The sequence below is a fragment of the Danio rerio genome, chromosome 2 (assembly GCF_049306965.1).
Source record: "Danio rerio strain Tuebingen ecotype United States chromosome 2, GRCz12tu, whole genome shotgun sequence".
Lineage (NCBI taxonomy): Eukaryota > Metazoa > Chordata > Actinopteri > Cypriniformes > Danionidae > Danio > Danio rerio.
The window spans coordinates 26,824,815-26,848,464 of record NC_133177.1 but is presented as its reverse complement, the minus strand read 5'-3'; the positions used below and the strand labels follow the sequence as shown (position 1 = coordinate 26,848,464).

The following is a 23,650-nucleotide window of genomic DNA, read 5'->3' as shown; positions in this document are numbered from 1 at the left end:
GACTTCAAAGATTTTTTTGTTGCCCATACAAATTAGTAAAAGACAGGACATTGGAAAATGTTTAAGTAATGACATTTATCTACATGAAAAAAACCCTTAAGCTCAAACTTGACCTTTAACCCTTATTTTAAAGTTACTGTCCTCTGCCTTTGTAAAAGGGACTTTGATTGTATCCATAAATGTATACATGTATATATCTATGGATTGTATCAAAGAGCATAGATCCTGGAAATTGTGTTGTTCCCACAATTTCTCACCACATAAATGCATCTTATGGAACAACTCTGATATTAGAATTAGAAATAAATGTATTTTTCTATCCACGTGATTTAACAAAAATATAATTGGTATTCTCTCAATTTTTGATAAGTCTGACAACTTCTTGTCTTATGAACAATTTATGTCCAATAATAATTTTCCATTACCTTTTAAAGAATTTAATGCTGTGCAAAAAGCAATTTCTGTAGCCCTAATTCAACATATAAAATCTCATTTAATGTTTAATGAAAATGTTATTAAAGAACCAGAGCTGATCTAAAATGGAGTTAGTATATTTGACAAAAAATGTAATAATAAATATATTCAACAAATCTTTCAAATTAAAAAGTATAATGTTCCTAAGAGCAAATTTTACTGCATCCTTCATTGACCTAATAGACTGGAAAAAAGCCTGGCTATTACCTCATAAGTGCTGCATTCCCAATAAAACAAAAGAGGGTCATTTTAAAATTCTTTATAAAATATATCCAGTGAATAGTACTTTGGCAAAGTTTTTGGAAATTGATATAGTTCAAGCACAGTTTGTAAAAATGAAGACGAAACGCTGATTGACATATTTTTTCATTGTGAAAACACAAAAAGCTTTTGTTATAGCTTATATCTTCATATAGGTAAATACATTGCTTCTTCCAGACACTTACAACTTCAAGATATTATTTGTTACTATGAAGGTAAAACTGATATATCAGAGAACTACATTATTAACTTTTTTATTTTGTATGCAAAATATTTTATTCACAAACAAAAGTTCTCCAATTCGCAGCCTTCTTTTCACATTTTTTAATTGAAATGGATCTTTTTATTAAATCTCTTAGACTAATTATTAACAAGAAAAGTGATAGATTCTTGGATTATTAAGATAAATATTTTGGAAATATCACGGATACGTAAGTCCTTGCTTCCTCTTGCTGTATCTGTGTTTTGTATGTATCTTTGTTTAATTGTTTTATTTTTTTATTATTTTTTTCTCTCTTTGGTTTCTCTTTTAATAATTTTTTTATATGTTTATATTATTTATCCTGATCTGTTATTATCATTGTTTTGTGTAAAATTGGATTTTGTATGTTTGTTATTGAAGTCAATAAAAAAAAAAAATTAATTAATTAATAATAATAAATAAATAAATAAATAAATAAATCAAAGAGCTTAGATCCACCAAGAGGTGACACTCTGTTGCTACGTCGGCCATTTGGAAAATAAAATTCCAATAGAACAACAGCACGGATGACTTGTTAGACAGAGTGAATCAAAATATTGAGTTAAATATGAGTTAATATATGATATATTCATACACCCCCATTGAAAGCAACATTTGAAACAATATCTCAATAAAAAGAAAAACAATTTCCAAAATGCAGACAAGACTACGTTTAAACAGACTTTAATTGTAAGCAAAAAGTGAGCAGTCGTGCCAAGGCAAAAAGCAGTAACGTCCACATGACCAATATTACAGCCATATTTAATGCTATCATGTGCTTTGGCTGCATTTGCAAATAACTTCCAAAATATAATATATAATATATAATTAGTTAGTGTAGTTTGAAATTAATTGTTTACAGTATTGGAATTTTTGTGTTTGTACATTGTAATACTTGCACTGCATTGTTAAACTACATTTGCATTGATTTAGACTTAATTTTTAACTAAGTCATGACCTAGTTATCTGTATATCAGCGGTTCCTAAACTTTTTCAGAGTTGGATACTTCTTCCTTTTGCATTCTCTCTTGTACTTCTACTGCAGTCACTTTTCCCATTAGGTGCAATATTTGCAATTTAGATTTTTTGAAAATCCATTGAATTATTTACCTTTATGGATTTTTTTAAATAAATAATTTCTCAAATAAAAATATTAATAAGAAAAATATGCAAGTCTAGTAAAATTAGGTTTTCCATGTAACAACTAAAACCGCCAGTAGGTGGCAGTAAGACACTGTCTTAAGACATTTGTTCAGTAACAAAGCAACGGTTGTGTTTATGAATAGGTCAATGAATCGACTCTCTCACGATTCAAAAACGATTTAGAAACGACTAGACCGATGATGTGAACGCCAGCAGGTTGAAATGATGATCATAATTGTGGATTAAACATCTCTGTCCACATTAATTGCAGTGGATTTTATTGGGTTACAAGAAAAGGTAGGAAATGGTTTTAACTGCAAACTGTTCTGATTTCATGCTGAATGCTAACACTGTCAGGGCATTCAGTCAACTAACCTTGTGCTAATAGTCAATATACTGTAGTCCCCGACTGCACTGAGTGAAAAATACAAATTATGAGGCAAAGTGGATTCAGTGGACAAAATAATTTAAGGCCATACTGCAAAAATGAGTAACTTACACCCTAATGATGGTTTTAACAAAACGTTACTAACGTTACAGATAAACCTCAACCACATTAGTGAGTTTAAAAAAAGAGTTTTTAGAGCAAAATAATTGTTTTGATTAAAATAAATTGTTTTCTTAAACGGTTAAAAACTTGCCGATTATTTATAAATTTATCATGTGAATACAAAAAGAAGACTCGAAAAAATGCATGACAAATTTGAATATGCTGAGCGATTTTATTGAAGCTCTCCATCAACACCCCCCCCCCTCCACACACACACACACACACACACACACACACACACACACGCACACGAAAAAAGCCACTAAATGATTGACTATTACTTTGTATTAAATTTTTTTATGAAGTTTTAAACGGGACAATCACGTTTCAGCTTGGTTTTATTGGAATTTAGAATGTCACGTTTCATCAAGTTCTAAAGATGACGTTCTGCTGAACAGGCGCCATTACTCACAATCCACTGTAGTGTGAAGATATACGAAGACTTTCTTCGTCTTTACTGACAGTTATTTGTTCGTAGATTTGTGCTTTTCAAATTGTTAACTATTTACTCTTTAAAATGTTTACATTACTCGGAGTAATTGCTTTAGTCCTGCGGGGAAGGACAGAAAACAAACCCCATCGAGAAGAACCCGTGGAGAAAAACTCTCCACCCACGATGACCAGTGATGGTAAACCATATACCGATGCTATAAGAACACCAAAGTCTGCATATAGGGCCCTACACTCGCTATCGTGGAAGTTTTTTATTATTAATTTTAAAACTTTATTTGTTAAGTTTTGTTAATCAGTTTTATAAAGTCTGTAACATACAGTCAATGTGTATCTAAAGTCGATTTAGTATATTTCTTCAGTTATTCTCTATATTTCCAAACTAGCACGTCAAGTTTCTGGACAAACTTTAAACATACTTAATTTTTACATATTATTTCTCTTTTAGGTCGAGATATTGATGATAGGACTGTACACCTGTCATCGGAGGAACCAAGCACCAGTGGTTGTCCAGTCCATGTTGACGACCACAGTGATGTCCTTCATTCTCCCATCACTGCACCGACCCTCCAAACTCCAGACCATGCTGCAGCTCAAAGTGTTGACGACGTCCCTACAGCCTGTGCCACGTCCGACTGTAGTGAGGATGATGTCCTTCAAGCTGCAGTGCCTTTGCTAGCTGACTTGTGTGCACGTGTTCTTCAGGACACTGAGCCACAGTCATGCCAGCAGCAGGATATGGAGAAAACTGTGACTGGTCAGTTTGTTCACTTCCACATTGAGTAATTCAATGAACATGCACAGATTAGACGGCAGTTTAACAGCAGTGTAATAATAAGTTTGTGAGAAAAATGGCAAAACCTAGAAGTGCTTTTCTGTTTTGTCAAGTGTGAATAATAACAGATTAAAACATTTGAATAAATGCCAGCCTGATTAAAATAATTAAAGAACTGGAAACACTTTACTTTAATGTTTGATTAGTTAATGTCATTTAATGTATTTGCTAACTAGAATTAAGAATGAAAATATCATGAACAGCATTTGCTGTGAACAATGACAAATACTTACATTTCTTACCCATATTCAAAAAAGAGCAAGACAAACAGTTAGAAAAGACAATCAGCTAAAAGTGATTGTACAAAATTAAGGAGCACTCTGAATATTTATTGATTTCCTTCATTGACAGAGATGTGTTTGTCAGTGCAATATTTCAGTATTCAGAACACGACTGAGCATTTACATCCAGCAGTGTCACTTTTTCAGTGTATGTTTGTTTGACTGCGTTTTACATTTATAATGGTGGGCTGCAAGACCCCAAGTAGTCACTTCAAAATGTACAGCTTGCAATAATATGGCAAATTAATCTTACAATTATCAAATGTGAATAAAACAATCCTTAGGTATTACATATTATTTCTCTTTTTAGGTCGAGAAATTGATGATTGGACTGAATACCTGTCATCGGAGGAACCAAGCACCAGTGGCTGTCCAGTCCATGTTGACGACCACAGTGTTGTCCTCTATTCTCCCGACTGCAGTGAGGATGATGTCCTTCAAGCTGCAGTGCCTTTGCTAGCTAACTTGTGTGCACGTGTTCTTCGGGACACTGAGCCACAGTCATGCCAGCTACAGAATTTGGAGAAAACAGTGATCGGTCAGTTTGCTAATTCACCATTAAGTAATTCAATGAACATGCACAGATTAGACGGCAGTTTACCAGCAGTGTAATAATAAGTTTGTGAGAAAAATGGCAAAACTTAAAAGTGCTTTTCTGTTTTGTCAATTGCGAATAATAACAAATTAAAACATTTGAATAAATGCCAGCCTGATTAAAATAATTAAAGAACTGGAAACACTTTACTTTAATGTTTGATTAGTTGATGTTATTTAATGTATTTGCTAACTAGAATTAAGAATGAAAATATCTTGAACAGCATTTGCTGTGAACAATGACAAATACTTACATTTCTTACCCATATTCAAAAAAGAGCAAGACAAACAGTTAGAAAAGACAATCACCTAAAAATGATTGTACAAAATTAAGGAGCACTCTGAATATTTATTGATTTCCTTCATTGACAGAGATGTGTTTGTCAGTGCAATGTTTCAGTATTCAGAACACGACTGAGCATTTACATCCAGCAGTGTCACTTTTTCAGTGTATGTTTGTTTGACTGCGTTTTACATTTATAATGGTGGGCTGCGAGACCCCAAGTAGTCACTTCAAAATGTACAGCTTGCAATAATATGGCAAATTAATCTTACAATTATCAAATGTGAATAAAACAATCCTTAGTTATTACATATTATTTCTCTTTTTAGGTCGAGAAATTGATGATTGGACTCAATACCTGTCATCGGAGGAACCAAGCACCAGTGGCTGTCCAGTCCATGTTGACGACCAGAGTGTTGTCCTCTATTCTCCCGACTGTAGTGAGGATGATGTCCTTCAAGTTGCAGTGCCTTTGCTAGCTAACTTGTGTGCACGTGTTCTTCGGGACACTGAGCCACAGTCATGCCAGCTACAGAATTTGGAGAAAACAGTGATCGGTCAGTTTGCTAATTCACCATTAAGTAATTCAATGAACATGCACAGATTAGACGGCAATTTAATATTAGTGTATCAATAAATGGTTTGATTCATTTACGCTTCAGTTAGGGAGAAATGTTTAAAATAGCTTCTTTTTTATGATTATTATTTTATTTAAGAAAATTAAACATTTAAAACTGATTTAATAAATGCCTGCTTAGTTTCAAAATTGGGAACACTTCACAATAATGTTCCAATAGTTCATGTTAGTTAATGTATTTATGAAATAAGAATGAAAAATACTTGCACAGCATCAACATTTACTAATGTATTATTAAAATCTAAGGTTATTTATTTAAAGAGATAGTTCACCAAAATTATAATCTTCTATCATTTATTCACTCTTGACTTGTTCCAAACCATGTTTTGCTGTTTTGTTGAACAGAAAAGAAGATATATTGAAGAATGTTGAAAGCCTGTAACCATTGACATCCATAGTAGAAAAAAAAATACTATTAAAGTCAATGGTTACAGGTTTCAACATTCTCTGAAGCATCTTCTTTTCTGTTAAAAAAAACAAACAATAAAAAACTCTGAATTGTTTGGAATAAATCAAGGGTCAGTAAATGATGACGGAATTTACTACTGTATTTTCTGTACTACTGTACTACTATAGTTAAAGTATTATTATTAGCCCCTCTGAATTATTAGCCCCTCTGATTATTTGTTTTCCCAATTTCTGTTTAATAAAGAACAGATTTTTTTCAACACATTTCTAAACATAAAAGTTTGTTCTGTAGACTATCGAAAAAAAAGTAGCTTAAAAGGGCTAATAATTTTGTCCTTAAAATGGTGTTTAAAAAATTTAAAACTGCTTTTATTGTAGCCAAAATAAAACAAATAAGACTTTCTCTAGAAGAAAAAATATTATCAGACATACTGTGAAAATTTCCTTGCTCTGTTAAACATAATTTGGGAAATATTTAAAAAAGAAAAAAAATCAAAGGGGGGCTAATAATTCTGACTTCAGAATTCTGACATTTTGGGGCTACAACACCCCAAATACTCACTTCAAAATGTACAGCACACTTTAACATGGCTAATTAACATTTCATTAAAAAAAGTTAAATAAAACAATCCTTAGTTATTACATATTTTTCTCTTTTTAGGTCGAGATATTGATGATAGGACTGAATACCTGTTATCGGAGGAACTAAGCACCAGTGGTTGTCCAGTCCGTGTTGACGACCACAGTGATGTCCTCCAATCTCCCAGCACTGAACTGACCCTCCAAACTCCAGACCATGCTGCAGCTCAAAGTGTTGACGACGTCCCTACAGCCTGTGCCAGGTCCGACTGTAGTGAGGATGATGTCCTTCAAGCTGCAGTGCCATCAGTTCCTCAGGAGAAGGAGAAAACAATTTTCGGTAAGTTTGCTACCTTGACACTCATTCAGTAATTCAGTGAACATTTACAGGTTTACTTCAATTTAGTAGGGTGTAAGGATAAATATTTCTGTTCAATTTTATTACAGTTTGAAATAAAAAAACAAGCAAAACTTAAAAAATGCTTGTTAATTTTTTTTTACCATTTATTACTATTACAAACATAAAAGTTAGAGGACTAATAATGTGACAAAAAGTGAATTCTACATATATCAATATACAAATAAATTAGAATATATATTAGGATTTTTCAGTCATTAAAAAAAAAATGGACAAAAATTATTAAACCTTTGCTGCATGAATAAAAATAAAACTAAAAACTCTGCCAAATGTTATCTGACAGAAGAAAACACCAGTAACATTTACGTTTCTAATGAAACATTTTTCACCTTTATTCAGAAAATGCTGAATTCTGGAACACTGTGAATATTTGGGAAGTTGTTGTACTCACTCTTGTTCATTCATGCACAGATGTGTTTGTCAGTGCAGTGTTGCAGAAGAGCACTACTGAGCATTTACATCCAGCAGTGTCACTTTTCCCCTCAAATGTCTTTTTGTCCATATTTTATACACACTGACTGAACTCAAAATCCCGTACCGAAATGGTTAGGTGCGAATAGTTAGACCCCTACAGTTTAGTGGGCTGTGCTTCAGACTGACTTCAATATACAGATTGTTTAAATGTTGTTGATAACTAATATTCAGCTAATTTGTCTTTAGAAAATAAAAAGAAGCTCTTAATTGGATTTAGTAGTAGTAAGTGCTGTCACATTTTATTCCCTCATCTCTGATTTCTCTTTAACAGTCATCAATTCACGCCAATATGAAGTTGGTGATGAGCTCGGTGAAGGAGGTTTTGGAACCGTCTATGCAGCGACTCGTTTGGATGATGGACTTCAGGTATGAATCTGAACAGCAATATTAATCTAGCCAATCATTTTTGTCCTGTTATTCTGGTCTCACCATTGCCTTTGCTCATAATTCTAACACATCCACTCTTTTGTTTTGTTGATCAGGTTGCAGTGAAATACTGCTCGATGTTCGACACAACGTTCATCCGCATTGTAAGAAAACTGTGCTCTCTGTTTCTCCTCTGTTCCACAATTTTACATTTCAAACACGTCATGCTAACATTAAAGGATGAGTTCACCCATAAATAAAGTTATGTTATTAATTACTTTCCCTCATGTCAGTCCAACCCCCCCCCGAGACCTTTATTCATCTTCAGAACACAAGTTTAAATATTTTTGATTAAATCCTAGAGATCAACTCTACATACAAAGCTCCAAGAACACTTTTAAGACTAAAAAACAAAGGTTTTGGTTCCTTTTCTGGACTTTGAGCATCTCATTGCTATTGATGAAGGATGAGGGATTTGTGTTGCTAAGATGAAAGAAGCTGTCAGAGTATTGAAACAGCATGACGGTTTTTAATAACATAATTGGGTGAATTAATTCTTTAATCACAGACAGCAAATGATATTTTAGTAGACAATCATCTGATTTCAATTCTTTTACCACTGATTCATCATAAAAACCTTCTTTCTTCTAGGATGGTTTTGCTCAACCACTTCCAATAGAAATTGTTCTTCAAACCCTTGTGAATCAAGGCCCAAGGGTTCCTGAAATTATTGAGCTTCTGGACTGGAAGGTGGAACGTGACTTCTACTGCATGGTCCTGGAACGGCCCATACCCTGTCAGCCCTTGAACAACTTCATAGAAAGCTATGTTGGGCCCATTGATGAAGATGACATACGGTTCATCATGAAACAGGTCGTATTCGCAGCTCAAACTTGCTGCCAAAGAAAAGTGTTACACCGAGATATCAAGCTGGAGAACCTTCTGATCAACCCGGACACCCTTGAGGTCAAATTGATTGACTTCGGGTGCGGGGATATCCTCGAAGATGAGGCTTACACAGACTATTCTGGTATGTATAATCCCTTTAAACTGTGGTCATGACTTGAGCTCTCATGAAGTAATTCACTGTTGTGAATCAAGAGAATTCTTGCTTAGTAATGAATATTCAATTAAACATGCCTTGTTAACTGAAACAAAATCTCTTTCCTCCAGGCACAGCGGAGTATCGTCCTCCTGAGTTTCTGGAGACTGGCAAATACCACGGAGAACCAGCGACAGTGTGGTCTCTCGGAATAGTCTTGTTTGTAATGCTTTTCTGGAAGTTTCCAACAAGACGAGAACTGAATACGATCATGAATAAAGACATAGAAGGCCTGTCAGAAGGTGAGATCTTCCTTTCAGCACAGAACAGTTGTAATTTAAATTACTAAAAAATAAATTTCAAGTTGATCATGTCTCTCTCTTCTTTCTGCACAGAATGCTGCGATTTTATGCGCTGTTGTCTCAAGATAGACCCCAGAGAGCGGATTAAACTGGAGCGACTCAACCGCCACAGCTGGATTAAGGTAAATACATGTTAATGAGTTTAATATTTTTGATTTGATAAGTTAGTAGACAATACGCATTAGATTTACAGTTTTATGTAAAGCTGTATAGTCAGTCCTAATACACTATTTTATATTCATTCTTCATGTTCTTTAATGTCCACTTTCTTTACTTTAGGCATGTTGCCTATATTTGTTTTATGCAGGTTGTGTGATGACACTAAATATGATTTCTGTTTCTGTTTCAGACCAACGAAGAGAAGAAGAGCAGCGAAATAATGGGTCAGTTTGGTAGTTAACCCAGCACACGCATGCACACACACACTTTTATGGCAATGTCTTTATTAATGTCAATATTTAATCAGCACTCAAATGTTTTATGTGTTTTGTTTAATAATAGATGATAAATAGCACAACGGTTTTTCCACATTCAACAAGATTTCATTGTTCATTTGTTTATGTGTGTGCGTTGAATATGTATATTTTACATGAAGCATAAATATTTCTATAACTACTACAGTTCATTTAAACTGTCCTGTTTTGTGTTAATTTAAGTACAAATATTGAGTGCGTATATGAATCAGACAATAGTCTTGGATTAAATAAACTCTCTACTGATTGACATTTTATATCAACATCTTTGATTTTTCTTTTGACAGTCATCAACTCATCCTCTTATGAACTTGGCGTTCTGCTGGGTAAAGGAGGCTTTGGACTTGTTCAAGCTGCAACCCGACTAGAGGATGGCCTTCAGGTATCATCAATTATTATCTTTATCACCGCTTTATATCAGAGTATCAGATAAAAAAATAATAGATAGATATGTGATTCTTATTTTTGGGATAAATTAAACTGCTACTTTGTTAAACTGTTCAGTGTTAATGACTGAAAATCAGCCTGATCTCAAGAGAAAACTGAACTATTTTAGCTTTTGTCATTTAGTGGCTAATTGGTATGAATTTATGAGTTCATTCATATGAAAAATGTGATTTTTAAAAGGATGCGTGGCACCAAACTCCAGCCCTAAACCCAAATGTCAACCTGGATAAGCAAATTACAAGAATGAGATTGTACAAATTCATACGAATCAGCCACTAAATCAAAAAGTGACAAATTGCCATGAGATAGCATTGGACAAATGTGAACTCTGAACACAATAATTGTGTATAATTCTATAACACATGCTTTCTTTGTTCTGTTGAGCAGGTGGCAATTAAAACTGCCTACACCGAGAACGTCAAGTTCATCGACATTGTAAGTATGCTGTGCTCTTCAACTCTCATTCACTGTTTCACTTTAAGTATCTATAAATCACTAGACAAACTGTAATTGTCATCATGTTTTACACAATATCCATCCAATCATCATAACAAATATATTTCTTCCAGGACGGCTATCCGGAATCACTTCCAATGGAGGTTGCTCTTTTAGTTCTTGCAAACCAAGAGCCCGCAATACAGGAAATAATTAAGCTTTTGGACTGGCGCGTGGATGAGGACGAATACATCATGGTCCTAGAGCGGCCTATGCCCTCTGAAGAGCTGCTCTCCTTTCTCCTGCGCCAAGAGTCGATCATCGATGAGGATGGGGCACGGTTGATCATGTGGCAGGTAATATTTGCAGCTCAAACGTGCTGCAGACGCAAAGTCTTTCATCGCGATATCAAGATGGAGAACATCCTGATCAACCCGGACACCCTCGAAATCAAACTGATCGACTTTGGATGCGGGGAAATCCTCACCGATGCTCCTTACACAAGTTTTGCTGGTATGTATGATCCCTTAAACTGGGAATTGAGTCTCAAACTGTAGTGATGAGTTCACAATAGACTCTGAGTGAGTCAAGCTCTCACATAGCATCATAGAATGGAGTCCACTAATCGATTAATACTGTCGATCTGGTGACTAATGACTAATGGTTAAAACCTCTCTCATTCAGGCACAGATGACTATGTCCCACCTGAGTATCGGATAACTGGCGAGTACCACGGTAAAACAACGACAGTGTGGTCTCTTGGGCTACTCCTTTATGTGATGATGTGTGGAGATTTTCCAAATCGACACGACCTGCAAATGATCAGACGTAACATCTGGACCAAAGATCACTTGACAAAAGGTAAAATCTCTATTTGGGTCAAGGAAAGAGGTCAATCTGAATAATACAAACTATTATTTATTAATTAAGTTGTGGAGTAAATCTGAGCTCTCTCTCTTCTTTCTGCACAGAATGCTGTGATTTGATCCGCTGCTGTCTCCAGATCGAGCCAGAGCAGCGAATTGAACTTGAGAAACTGAGTCTCCATGACTGGTTTACGGTATTATTTACATTCTGAACATTCTTTAATATTTGCACTCTTTTTTATCTTCCTAAATTTTCATAATTGTTTAAAAATCTTTTTTAGATGTTCTTTGGTTAATAATGCATTAAATAGCAGACCTCAATTTTGTTTTTGTTTCAGCCTGAAGACCTGGAAAGACCTGCACCCGAGAACCGCATCGTCCATCAGCAGTCAGAGGATCCCTCATTTTTTAATATTCCCTTCTTTTTACTTGTTAGTTTTTTCTTTAGATATTATTGTATATTTTAGTATGACTGATGATAGTAGTTTTAAAAAAAACATAAACACTTAAAAAAGGAAGTTGTAGCCAGCCATGACAGCAACCCTGTGCCACCTCAAGACCAGAAATCTTCAAGACCCCAGACTCAGGGACCGACTGATTCATCAGCTGTTACGGCATCCCCATATTTTTATTGTATTTTTTATTAATTTATTTTATCAATAAATATTTTGTTATTTTCTGGAAATACTAATGGTAGTTGTGCAATAAAAAATTTTAAAAAATGTTCGGCGACCATGTAAGCAACCCAGTGCCGAATGAAGAAATGCTATGTGAAAGCACCATAGTGATGTGCAGAGCTCTCAACCACTGCAAGACGAATGCACAATATGCACATCAACCATGTACATGGTACATGCTGAACTGTACATACAAATTACCGACATTTTTTAAATATAAAGTGAACAGGAAGTGTTTGTGGAACAACAGTGTTGCGACAGAACATAAAAGATCTTTGCCAGGGAACGCAAAACTATTGCGAGGGAAAACAAAACCCTGGGAGGTAAAAACTTAAAAATAGATATTTTCCTCCCACTGAGTTTTTTTTCCCACCATCATGTCCCTTCTGGGTCTCAGTAAAATAGAAGGTACCAAACTGTATGTTTAATGTTCACTGTAATGTGATGTTTACTGTTGTATTGTATGTACATTTTCTTTTTGTTCAATAAAAAATATTGCACTCAGAAATGGCATCTCCATTTTTTCATTTCACTTCTTTTTTTTACTACTTTAGTCTTAAACTTTACAAAATTACTAATGACAGTAATGCTATAAAAATAAATAAAATAATAAAAGGAAAAAAAGTTGTACGATGGCCATAATAGTAACCCAGTGCTAAGTTAAATTCGTCATTGTTTTAAATGTATACATTATATTAATTATTTTATTGTATATATTATTTAGAAATATTATATTAAATAAAAGCATATATTAGTGGTGCACGGCATTTACCCACCAGTCAACCTCAAACAATTTACCCAACAAGTTTCTTTTAATTCACCCAACTTTTAATTTCAGCATTAGTACAGTCCGCTAAATCAATAAGCTGACAATAAGACCTTGAAAATAGTGCCTTTTCAAAAATTTTATTCAGAAGAAAATTCTCCCTTACCAACTTCCGTGATAGGCAGAGAAAATATAGAAATAAAGAAACAGCTTTGGTTTGAAAATAACAGAAAAGATGTGAAGGTGGCAGTTCTAATTCAGAAGAAAACATTGCATTGGTGCAGAATATACAATCCTTAAACAAACCTCTGAAACATAGTAAACCTACAGTATCTCTTGCCACACCATAAAGCATGGTCAGTGACTGATAGAGGAAACAAGTAATTCATGGATAGTGGCATTAATGAAGAGGCGGATTTAGCTTAAAACGGGACCTAAATTGAGACCAAATCCTAAGGGTTGATAAGACAATTACATTATCTGTAAACTTGGAGCCATTAATAGGTAAAGCGGCAGTAAGTAAGGCCTGTAAAGGAGTGGGAAGACATGATTTTGCGTCTAATTTGCATCTGGGAGCATAAGATGAGTTAAACCAAAACATAATCTTATGAATGTTAGCTGACCAGAAGTAAAACTTAAACTTGGGTAGAGATAACCCCACACAGTTTACAATTTTCAAGTACAAGTTTAAGAATACAAGGTACTTTACCATACCACAGAAAGGGTGTAACAATTTGGTCAATAGACTTAAAAAAGCTATTTGGCAAAAACAACGGAATACGCTAAAATAAAAATAATAATTTAGGGAGAATATTCATTTTGACTGTGTTAATTCTTCCAATTAAGGAAGAAATGAAGATTGTGCCACCTTTGGGGGTCAGATTTAGATTGAGCCAAAAAAGGAGAATAATTAGTGGAGAAGAGAGATGAAAGAGATCTGGTTTTAAACATCTTGGGATAAATGTTACCAGATTTACACAGCCTAAATGAAACATTAGAGTCTTTAAGTTGCAATGCCAAAGAATTAAAAGGGTAACTCTCACTCTTCTGAAAATTAATTTTACAACCAGAACATGAGCAAATTTTGTTAAGAAAGGAAATGATAGAAGAAATGGCAGTGATCGGGTTACAGACATAATACCAAAAGTCATCGGCATAAAGTGATAATTCAGTTGCAATATCAGAACGGGAGATTCCTTCAAATGAAACAGATGAACGTCAGGCAATTGACAGTGGCTCAACAGCCAGGGCAAATATTAGAGAGGAGAGTGGGCATCCCTGCTGTGTACCCCGGCCTAATTTAAAGTATTGTGAATGCATACCATCTGTGGGTATGCTGGCCTGGGGTGAGCATATAAGAGATGAATCCATAAAATAAAATTATTCACAAGCCCAATTTTTTTAAATACAACAAAGAGATATGACCATTCATCTAAAAGATGCTTTTTCAGCATCAAGAGCAATTACAACCTCAGTGACAACAGAGAAATGGTAGGAATATATATATATAAAAGAGTAGGAACATTAAAGAACACATGTCTCCTATACATAAAACCTTTTTGCAATTCAGATATACATATGGAAGTATCTTTTCAACATGAATAGCCAACATTTTAGCATCAGCATTTATTAATGAAAAGGGCCTATAGGAGTTACAAGAGGTGGGATCTTTTTCCTTTTTTAAAAGTAATACTATGAAAGCTTGAGTCATCGTTTAAGACAAGAAGCCACGTTTTAATGACACTACAAAAATAGTTATAAACGCATAGAATTTAGGAAGGTGAGTGGGTTATGGTCACAATCTACAACAATCGGATGACAGTTTGACAAATAACTCTCGAAATGTTGAATAGCAAGAACCATTGCTAAAGCCTCTTTTTCAATAGCAGAATACATCCGTGGTGCAGATGTAAACCTCTTTCAAAAGTAACAAACTGTGTATTCCACTTTATCAGCAACCCTTTGCTGCAGAACAGCTCCTGCATCGCTTGCATCCACCGCTAGACTAAATGGCTTCAAATGAACAGAGACAGCCAACACTGGAGCTGAAATCAGTAAGGATTTAATATTCTCAAATGCATACTGGCATGCATCGGACCACTCAAACTCAATCGTCAGACTTAGGTGGTCAGTTAAAAGAGAAACAACCATGACAAATTTCATACAAAACGAATGGTAGTTACCTACCTTACCTAAAAAACAACATATTTGCTTACGAGGAAAAATCACAAATAACCATAACCTTAGCAGCAAATGGGCACACTTCACCACCACCAGTTACTTTACCCAAATAGACAAGAGCGGCTTTACCAAATTCACATTTGCCAAGTTCAAAGTAAGCTTAGCCTCTGCCAGTTAAATTATGTGTTCCAGCCATGTGGAGCTGTATAAAACCACATCATCCAAGTATGCTTCGGGATTGGGAACACCAGCCAACACTGTGAAAAGATCTTGGAGCATTTTTCATCCTGAACGCCATCACCCTATAATTAAGAGAAAAGCATCAGGGGTGACAACATTTCACCGACAATTTAGATGCAAGTTACTGACTTAGACCAGTAATATACTTTTTATAGCTATAATAATAGGCTATGCACACTTTCGCTATTACTGACTTTATTAATAAAGGTTAGCAACAACACTGTTTATTTACGCAGACACGGATCGTGGCTTCAGTGCCAAACGAGTGGTTTAAATTATATTTTATTCTCCTTATTTCTTTCTGTTTTTTTCTAAATAACATAAATGTTTAAAGTTTTAGGAAAATATGTCAAACTATGCCTACACCAGCAAGCAAACCCACTTTTTATATAACAGGTAAATAAATCATAACCGAGTCATCATGCTTCATTTTCACACCAATATCAGCGTTAGGAAAAAGGTAAATGTTACAATTTAATGTCATCTAAAAAAATAGTAGCTAAATGTGTTACTTAGTTACATTTTAAGGCATTGGTGTAGCAAAACAGAGATGTCCAGAGTGCCTGTTTTGTCTTGTAGGTTTGTTTTGTTTAGGTTGTCCACGTGTATTTATTATGGTCACATGTTATGACGGTACTCAGCTGTTTTGATTCAGCTCAGCGCGCCAGTTGAAGTTTATTATCGTGTCCTATCTGGGCAACGCTTCTATGTTTCCTTATGTTATGTCATTTTTTTAAGTGTTCCAACTTGAGACAGCTGCTGCATAATGGGATGTTTCTTTACACAACTGTAAAAGTGCGCTTTAGAGATGTCAAAATGAAAGCAAATATTTTTAAGGGTTCTGCGTTTTATCAATTTTATAGCTTAGTTTTAATAATATTGATGAAAATGATATAATGATATGATATGAAATGATATTATAATATTAACTATAGTGTAGACTATTGTAGGACTGTGCAGTGTCTAACTAAAATTTGTTTTAGGTTACTCCTAATATTTATCCTAACTGAAAAACTAAAGTGAAAGTGACTGTCAGTTGTGTCACTGCTAAAATTAATTTAACAGAAAACTTTTTCTGAGTTTTTCCCTTAGGAGCTCAAGAGAGTTGTATTTAAAGAATTAGTTAGCCAAAACATGTAATGAATTAGGCGGCTGGACCTTCGCTAGTCCAGCCTCCGCCGCCACGTGTACACTTTAAAGGCTATAAACGGTGCACCTGAACTGACGCGGAAAACCAGCTCTCTGGACTATTGCTTTAATTTCACATTTTTCATACATTATTGTATTTTCATATTAAAAAATGTTATAATAAAAGATTAGTCAAGTCAAGTCAACTTTATTGTCAATCAAACCATGCAACAGTACATTACACAGCAGACTGAAATTGCGTTTCTCCCATACTCCAATGTGCAATTTAAAAAACAAAAATATGACACACACTAGACATAAACTAAACATTTAACTAATATAGTACAAGATGAATTAAATAATAGACACTAATAAACTGTGAACAGTTACCATATATCCTATTGTTCCAGAATATGACCAAGTTGAGGTATTTATTGTAGTGCAATTAGGTGCAGTATGGCAAAAGTGCAAAGTAGCAGCTTAGAGGTAAGTGTATTTTGTAAACATGTTACACGTGCAAGGAATATTAATATAAAAACATTGAGTTTGCTTTTCTCACAGTTCCACAGATTTTTGTGTGTGTGGGCTGTGGATTGTGATTTTATAATCCAGTTTTCATGAGTGAGTTGAGCAGTCTAATAGCTTGAGCAAAAAAGCTATTTATGAGTCTAGTAGACTTGCAACGCATACTGCTGTAGCGTTTCCCAGATGGTAGGAGAGTGAACAGTTTATGTGTGGGATGGGTGAAGTCTTTGATGATGTTTGTAGCTCTTTTGTAGCAACGGAGCGGGTATATGTCCTGAATGGATGGTAGGGCTGATCCGATTATCTTCTCAGCTGACCTCACCACCCTCTGTAGAGCTGTCCGGTCAGCAGCAGAGCAGCTACCATACCAGACTGAGAGACTGCTGGTGAGAATACTCTCAATGGCACCTTTGTAGAAGGTAGTGAGTGCCGGTGGAGGGAGGTTAGCTCTTTTCATCCTGCGCAGGAAGTGGAGGCGTTGGTGAGCTTTCTTGACCAGAGAGGTGGTGTTGGTAGACCAAGACAGGTCATTGGTAATATGCACCCCCAGGAACTTGGTGCTTTTCACTGACTCTACCACACTGCCATAGATGGTGAGGGGGGGGTGTGACCTGTGATTCCTCCTGAAGTCCACAGTTATTTCCTTTGTTTTATTTACATTGAGATGTAGGTTATTAGTGTCACACCAGTTGATGAGTTGATGTACCTCATCTCTGTAGGCCGAGTCGTCGTCGTTGCTGATGAGGCCCACAACTGTCGTGTCATCTGCAAATTTGATGATGTGATTTGAGTTGTATCAGTCATGAGTCATCAGTGTGAACAGCAGAGGACTTAACACACATCCTTGAGGGACCCCAGTGTTCATGATGATGGTCTGTGAGGAGTTTTCACCGACTCTTACTGTCTGTGGTCTGTTGGTGAGAAAATCTAATAACCAGTTGCACAGTGGGGTGCTGATGCCTACAGCTCTGAGTTTTCCCACCAGGTGTTGTGGTATGACTGTGTTAAAGGCAGAGCTGAAGTCAATGAACAGCATCCGCACACAGCTGTTTTTGTTTTCCAGATGAGCCAGGCTGAGGTGAAGTGCTGTTGCTATGGCATCATCAGTGGAACGCTTGGAACGATAAGCAAACTGGAAAGGGTCAAATGTGGCAGGTAGGCTAGATGTTATGTGAGCCTTAACCAGCCTTTCAAAGCACTTCATTATGATGGACGTAAGTGCTATAGGCCGGTAGTCGTTCAGTGTTGTGACTGGTGATTTCTTAGGTAGCGGGATGATAGTAGTAGCTTTGAAGCTTTCTGGTATAATGGCTTTACTCAGAGAAATGTTAAAAATATCTGTGAGAACATCTGTAAGTGAGTTTGCACAGTCTCTAAGCACACGCCCAGGTATATTATCAGGACCAGCAGCCTTCCAGGGGTTGACCTTTTGAAGGGTCCTCCTCACATCAGCAGGGTCAAGTTGAAGTATTACATCGTCCACACAGTGTGGAGCTTTTGTTGGAATGATGTTGTTGTTTTCCTCAAAACGGCTGAAGAATGAATTGAGTGAGTTTAAGAAGACTGTGCTGTCCTCACACGGTGGAGGTATAGGCCTGTAGTCTGTTACTGACTGGATGCCTTGCCAGAGGCGTCTGGGGTCATTTATGTCAGTAAAGTGTGACTGGATTTTTCGTCCATAGGCACGCTTTGCTACTCTCAGGCCCCGGTTCAAGTTGGCCCTGGCAATTCTGAGGGCCTCTTTGTCTCCGGACTTGAAAGCTACATTCCGTGCTTTTAGAAGCTCACAAACCTCCCTGGTGAACCATGGTTTATTGTTTTCCCTTGTGGTAATGTGTTTTATGACGGTCACATCTTCTATGCATTTGGATATATATCCTGTCACAGATTCAGTGTATTCCGTTATATTAACAAGCTGGTTGGAAGTGGCAGCCTCCCTGAAAACAGCCCAATCTGTGCAGTCAAAACAGTCTTGGAGGGCTGAAGTGGCCCCCTCTGGCCAGGTTCGGATCTGCTTCACAGAAGCTTTGTTTCTCAATAACAGTGGCCTGTAAGATGGCATAAGTATAACAGAAAGATGGTCCGAGTTACCCAGATGGGGGTGGGGAACAGCTCTGTAGGCCTGTTTGATGTTTGAGTAGACCTGGTCCAGAATGTTCTCTCCCCTGGTTGCAAAGTCCACATATTTATAAAAGTGTGGGAGTACTGTCTTTAGTTTGGCCTGATTAAAATCGCCAGCGATTATACAGGCATAGTCCGGGTTTGAGTCCTGCATCGAGCTCACAGATTGATACAATGTAGTAAGTGCGTCTTTTGTATTCGCACTGGGCGGTATATACACGGCTGTAATAGTCACGGCTGAGAATTCTCTTGGCAAGTATACTGGACGACATTTAACTGTTAAAAATTCTATGTCTTCAGAACAGTGACTTCGGAGAACTTTAGCATTTGTGCACCAGTTGTTATTGATGTAGATTGCCACTCCACCACCTCGTAGCTTACCAGTGAGTGCGTGACTCCTGTCCGCTCTGAATGTTGTTAGTCCGTCCACCTGAATAGCGTTATCTGGAACGCTGTGGTTAAGCCATGTCTCGGTGAGGACGATGGCGCTGCAATCTTTCACCTTCTTTTGTGTATTTAGATCCAATCTGAGATAGTCCATTTTGTTTTCCAGCGAGCGAACGTTGGAAAGCAGAATCGCAGGAAGTGCAGGTCTGTATGGTTTAGCTTTTAGCCTTGCGCTAATACCCGCTCGACTCTCTCGCTTGCTAGGTCTAGCACACCGCTTGCGACGAGTGCTACGTCCCTCCCACCGCTTACGTCGCCTCGAGCATCGGCCAGTATCGGGAGGGGAGACCACTGCTTTGCAGGCCTCTGGGTCTTGCAGTCGTAGGATACCTAGCTCGTCGAGAATTTTGTGATCCAAAGCAAACATAATTCCAGAGAAATCGTTTGAAAAGTTCGTGTTTCGTAGACCAAGCAGTAGGTCTCTGTTGTAGACTTTTCTCGTACATGACTGAGACGATTCAGACGACACATTTAACATAAAACGCACATCGTTACACGGAGCCGGAGTAGCCGCTGCCGTACCGGGCGCCGCCATCTTTGTCTCTAATAATTAATTAATAATTAGTAATTAATGACAGAATGAATTTTCAGTTTTGAGTAAACAAAACCACTGCAACTGCAACACCGGCGGTCTTCCCACTGCAGTTATAAAAATTTTCACTGTCACAGCCCTGTATAAACATGTACGAAACTGTGAAAAATATTCAGGAACAGTGGTGCTTTTTGAATCAGAGAGTCACTTGTCTTTCAATACAGCTAAAGGACAGCAAAAAGTGTGCCCAAAAAGTTCTCCCCCAGTGATTCTTGTATCACCTCTCGTGAAGCGAAAAGCAACCACAGAATTTCTTCCTCTTTCAAGCTCAAAAGAGTATGTGAGAATTTATAGACCTTATCTGTCTGATGAAACCTCTCTAAAGCACCTTGACTCTCTGGATGATAAGCAGTGGAGATGTTATGTTTAATGGCGAGTCGTTTAAGCTCTTGAGAAAACGTTTGAGATGTAAAATTTGTTCCATGATCACTCTGAACCAAAGACCGTGAAAAACTTAACCAGTGTTTTGGTGATCGCTCTAGCAGTTACAAAATGTAAAGGATTGGCCTCAGGAAAATGTGTAGTTGCGCACATAATCGTAAACAGGTACTTATTGCCAGATTTTGAATGTGGAAGAGGTCCTACACACTCGAATGAAATATGTTCAAATGCCTCAGAAACCATCGGAATTAGATAAAAGTGGTGCAAGTTGAATTTTTTGGTTGGGTTTCCCAACCACTTGACAAATGTGTCAAGTCTTACAAAATTGTGAGACCTCCTGTTTTAAATCAGGCCAATTTAACTTTCGCAAAATTCAGTCGTACATGTTTAAAACACCTAAATGGATCAGCTGCACTGTTGTGTGCAAAGTCTAAAATCATGTCTTGATAAACTACTGGAATTATGATTTGGTTTAGTTAGTACATTCCAGTTTTCAGTAGGACTTGAGGAAACCCACTTTCTCATTAGAATTCTCCAGCTCTAGTCAAGCCAATTCAAAAAGTAAGGCAAGAGTAGAATTAGATTTTTGATCATCAGTTAACATCTTGGGACACAAAGACAAGTCAGTTGGGATGTAATCGGTACAAATATGTGACAATTTAAACCGATTGAAATGTTGAATGAAACGCGATACATGTTTTGAGCAGAGGGGGCGCTGTGTTTACAGGCATAATTCTTGCTTTACCTGCAAATAAGAGGGTCAATTGACCACCTATGTACACCCTGCTCTCTGGTTTAGGAAAAGCTTACCTCTCCACACTAGCCATCTCAGTTTTTATCAGCAGGGGACACTGTAAAAGTGCAAAGATCTCAGCTTATGCCAGAAAACATAAATATGCTAATATTTCTTTTTAAAAATGTAAAATCCCAGCACAGTCACAGTTTTAGTTTGTTTATATTAATGAGCCTTCTTTAGTTTGTATTCCTTTATTTATTTATTTTTTTGGAATCTGAAAATACATTATATTTTGCAAAACTGTGAAGCATTTCAGAAAAAAATTAAAGGGCTCTTTACCTTAAATTTGTTTCAAAAAATTTTGTTAAAAATCATGACTAAATCGTGAATCGTATCGAATCGTGAGTCAGGTGAATCATTACTTCTCTATAAGTCAGCACAGCCTATAGCATCCTTCTTAGTACTGAATCAGATCTGCCTTTTCCTGTAGAGGGACAAAGAACAAATCAATGGTGTTAGGATTCGCAACAAATCAACAAAACACCAACGATCACGTCACCACTCACTAATTCAGACTGTAGATTGATTTTAAGCAACAGAACATTAGCAACTCCCATCTCAAGTGCACTCACTAAAACTGCACTACCAATGCCACATTGTCTGGTCACTGAACTGGCTCGAGGGCCTATACCATCAGGATAACAGAGCACTAATTGATTTTGACTATTTTGACCAATACTTTGGCCACAGATGTTCGGGTACCCGTCACCCAACTTGGTAAATGATTTAATCAGCTAACCATGGGGCCTTACAGGATTTTCAGCGGGAACCACCTCACGAGACTTTAGAATGACTCCCTGGTCTTGCGTTAGTCATATGGGACATCCTGGCAAGAGACAAAGAGATCTCTGGAAATTAATGTATACGAATGAAAGACAATCTCTCGTGTATCGACGATAGGGAAAGAATTGCCAAGAGCTGAAACCTATGACGATTTTACAGACGATATTTAGCTCGTTTCGCATTAATGTAGAACTATTACATGTTTTAATTACATTATTAAATAAAATGAATAGTATTTTTATTTTTAATCATCAACAATAATAATAAATGAACTACAAATAATTTGACAGCTTCAGCTGTTCACATCAACATCACTTGACCGACACTTTCCGCTCTGTTTCTCTCTCACCTCTCATAGCAAATAAGTTTGCAACTTTTGTTGCATAAAAATAATAGGCTAAATAACAAAACTGTTTAAATTTTTAAATAAAATTGAATTAACAAACAAGTTAAATAAAACGATAAAAAAACAACTGAAAATGAAAGAACTAAGAGCTGAAACCAGCTTAAATGTTCTGCAATAAAATGTGTTGCGGTAATTTAATAAACAATCGTTTGTAATTTAGGACTCCTTTGTGACAGTACTACCGGAAGATTCTCTTTTTACAAAAAAAGTTATTTATCTTTTATATCCGGTATTAATAGCCTATTTAAGTTTTAAGGTGGCCTATAATCTATTTTCAGTGCATGCATTGACTGCTCCTTCAAATATACGAAATACACATGAGATATTGTTTTGTGTTTAATTCGATGGTATGATAAACATGGACATGCGCATTCTTCAGAAAATAACCTATTTATTTAATTTAAAAATATGTTAGAGCTATACTTATTTATAGGCTATTAAAATAGGCTATATTTTATTTATTTATTTAAACTAGACTATATTATATTCAATTACAATCTATATTTTACCATTCGTTTAGGCTTTAACAAATTATTGAACAGATTATTAATAACTTATCAAAGAATATTTTACTGAGCTCAGTGAAAAGTTTTGTATAGATCAAATCGGCTATTTAATACAAAAGGCTATTGCCAAAATGAAACTCTTATTAGAAAAACAATAAACACATATGCCAAGAGCAACATTGTGTTAGATGTCAGCAAATACAAATGTGACACTGTTGATGATCACTTTAGTGATGATTAGACCTGAAGCTACGATTCGCTTTACTGAACAAAAACATGGAAAACTCGTGCAGGTGGCGAGTCCTCCATCCACCTCCAGTCTGAAAGGACCCTAATGCATCCTTGTTTCTTCCGTGCCGTGCGTAGATAAATATAATTTCATTTGCTTTCATCCATGTATATTATATCCATTTTGCTGCAGTTTTGCAGGCCGCGGATAATGGAAAGAACCTGAAGTCACAATCAAATCCTGTCCTGCGCTG

General features: G+C 36.2%; 1 protein-coding gene and 1 long non-coding RNA gene across 6 annotated transcripts in view; one reads left to right on the top strand and one right to left on the bottom strand.

Annotated features, from left to right (window-relative positions):
• The window catches only part of LOC110438027 (uncharacterized), a 40,616-nt gene that overhangs the window by 7,920 nt on the left and 9,046 nt on the right, over positions 1 to 23,650 (bottom strand). For 3 of the 5 annotated variants that reach the window (XR_012391776.1, XR_012391772.1, XR_012391777.1), the window contains one exon: positions 13,111 to 15,545. This is a non-coding gene — a long non-coding RNA (uncharacterized lncRNA). Of the gene's footprint in view, positions 1 to 3,596; positions 3,829 to 4,574; positions 4,746 to 5,470; positions 5,642 to 6,847; positions 7,050 to 13,110; positions 15,546 to 23,650 lie in introns of those variants that run through there. The other 2 variants (XR_012391770.1, XR_012391771.1) reach the window with 2 other exon arrangements.
• Positions 3,038 to 12,889, top strand: LOC141378086 (uncharacterized). The gene is made up of 17 exons (XM_073925515.1): positions 3,038 to 3,298; positions 3,568 to 3,876; positions 4,546 to 4,773; positions 5,442 to 5,669; positions 6,819 to 7,076; positions 7,900 to 7,994; positions 8,111 to 8,158; positions 8,646 to 9,024; positions 9,168 to 9,338; positions 9,432 to 9,520; positions 9,748 to 9,781; positions 10,159 to 10,253; positions 10,706 to 10,753; positions 10,888 to 11,266; positions 11,438 to 11,614; positions 11,725 to 11,813; positions 11,958 to 12,889. The coding sequence occupies exons 1-17, from the start codon at positions 3,187 to 3,189 to the stop codon at positions 12,084 to 12,086; spliced, it is 2,868 nt and encodes a 955-aa protein (XP_073781616.1). The 5' UTR covers positions 3,038 to 3,186; the 3' UTR covers positions 12,087 to 12,889.

Bases quoted from the DNA above. Each gene is read 5' to 3' on its own strand.
- LOC141378086 (XM_073925515.1), top strand. From the start codon at position 3,187: ATGTTTACATTACTCGGAGTAATTGCTTTAGTCCTGCGGGGAAGGACA. The intron at 3,299-3,567 runs GTAAACCATATA...TTTCTCTTTTAG, and splicing joins ACCCACGATGACCAGTGATG to GTCGAGATATTGATGATAGG. The intron at 9,339-9,431 runs GTGAGATCTTCC...CTTTCTGCACAG, and splicing joins CATAGAAGGCCTGTCAGAAG to AATGCTGCGATTTTATGCGC.